We start from the raw sequence: 1027 nt of genomic DNA on the forward strand, positions 1-1027 counted from the left end.
GGGGGGGTTGTTGGCAAAGCCCTAAGATGAACATTGCTATGAGGATACATGACTGAACTGTATGAGGCGACCTTACAAGATATGGGATTAAAGAACTCACCTAAAAACAGACTGGACTTGAAGTTTTTCAAAGCAAATTAGGATACAGAATTACAGATGCTACAGCTCGGGCAAGCAGGCTAAAAAGGCTCCAACTGGAAGCGCTCACTTCAGGCCTCACTATGGAACTGAAGGCACCAAGAGCAACGAAAGGACTCTGGAGCTCGGAACAAGGGAACAAAACCGCTATAGGCTGGCCAAACTTAACCAGGCCCAGCCCAACCGGCTCTTACCCGGCAAAGAGCCGCTCGCCCTCGACTCCAGCCTAAGGAGGCCCGGTCCCGCCTTTGAACTCTGAGAAACCACTCCCCATTTCCCTGGGGCCTCTTTCCTTCCGCAGCACTAGAGACTCATTCGATATTCTTGTCCACAGTCCCCTTAGCTTCCAAACAAAAGCTTCCGCCTGCTCAAGACCCTTTTTTACCTTCTTCAACTCCAGATCCACGGGGGCCGCCATCTTGCTTCACTACTGCGCCTGCGCAGTGGGAGAAGCCCGGAAAGAGCGTGGGGGAAGGGCGCGCCCTGAAGGGTTGATAGCGCCTCTTCCTTCTGCGCCTGCGCATGAGGGGGCTGCTTGGTTTTCCTACCTTCCCCGTCGTTATTAACGCCTAAAATAACCGGGATTCTGATTCAGAGTACGTCTTCCCCACGTTACCTATATGCCTGCCTTGATTCTCCACGTCCTTCCAAACACAGCACAATGCACAGATTTCGTGTGTGGTTTTAAGCACTTCGACAAATAGTTTAGTTTGTGTCGCTAAATTAAAATGTGTGTGGATCAGGCTAAAACCTCTAAAGTCATTCATGCCTTCAGTGGGTCCGGTGCTGTCAGGGAGGGATGAGAAAAAAATCAGCCTGAGTTTCAGGCGTGGCAGAATGGAGAAGACCAGAAGGCGTAGTTGAAGTGTTTTCCCAAAGAACTTATTTC

General features: G+C 50.5%; 1 protein-coding gene across 2 annotated transcripts in view; it reads right to left on the bottom strand.

Annotated features, from left to right (window-relative positions):
- PFDN1 (prefoldin subunit 1) overlaps positions 1 to 593 on the bottom strand; it is a 74651-nt gene extending 74058 nt beyond the window's left edge. For both annotated transcript variants that reach the window (XM_010850346.1, XM_010850347.1), the window contains exon 1: positions 524 to 593. In XM_010850346.1, the coding sequence (XP_010848648.1) occupies positions 524 to 556 (33 nt within the window). In that variant the 5' untranslated portion in view covers positions 557 to 593. The remainder of the gene's footprint in view (positions 1 to 523) is intronic.
- Between the last annotated feature and the right edge of the window lie 434 nt (positions 594 to 1027).

The sequence above is a fragment of the Bison bison genome, unplaced genomic scaffold, assembly GCF_000754665.1.
Source record: "Bison bison bison isolate TAMUID 2011002044 unplaced genomic scaffold, Bison_UMD1.0 scf7180017864291, whole genome shotgun sequence".
NCBI lineage: Eukaryota > Metazoa > Chordata > Mammalia > Artiodactyla > Bovidae > Bison > Bison bison.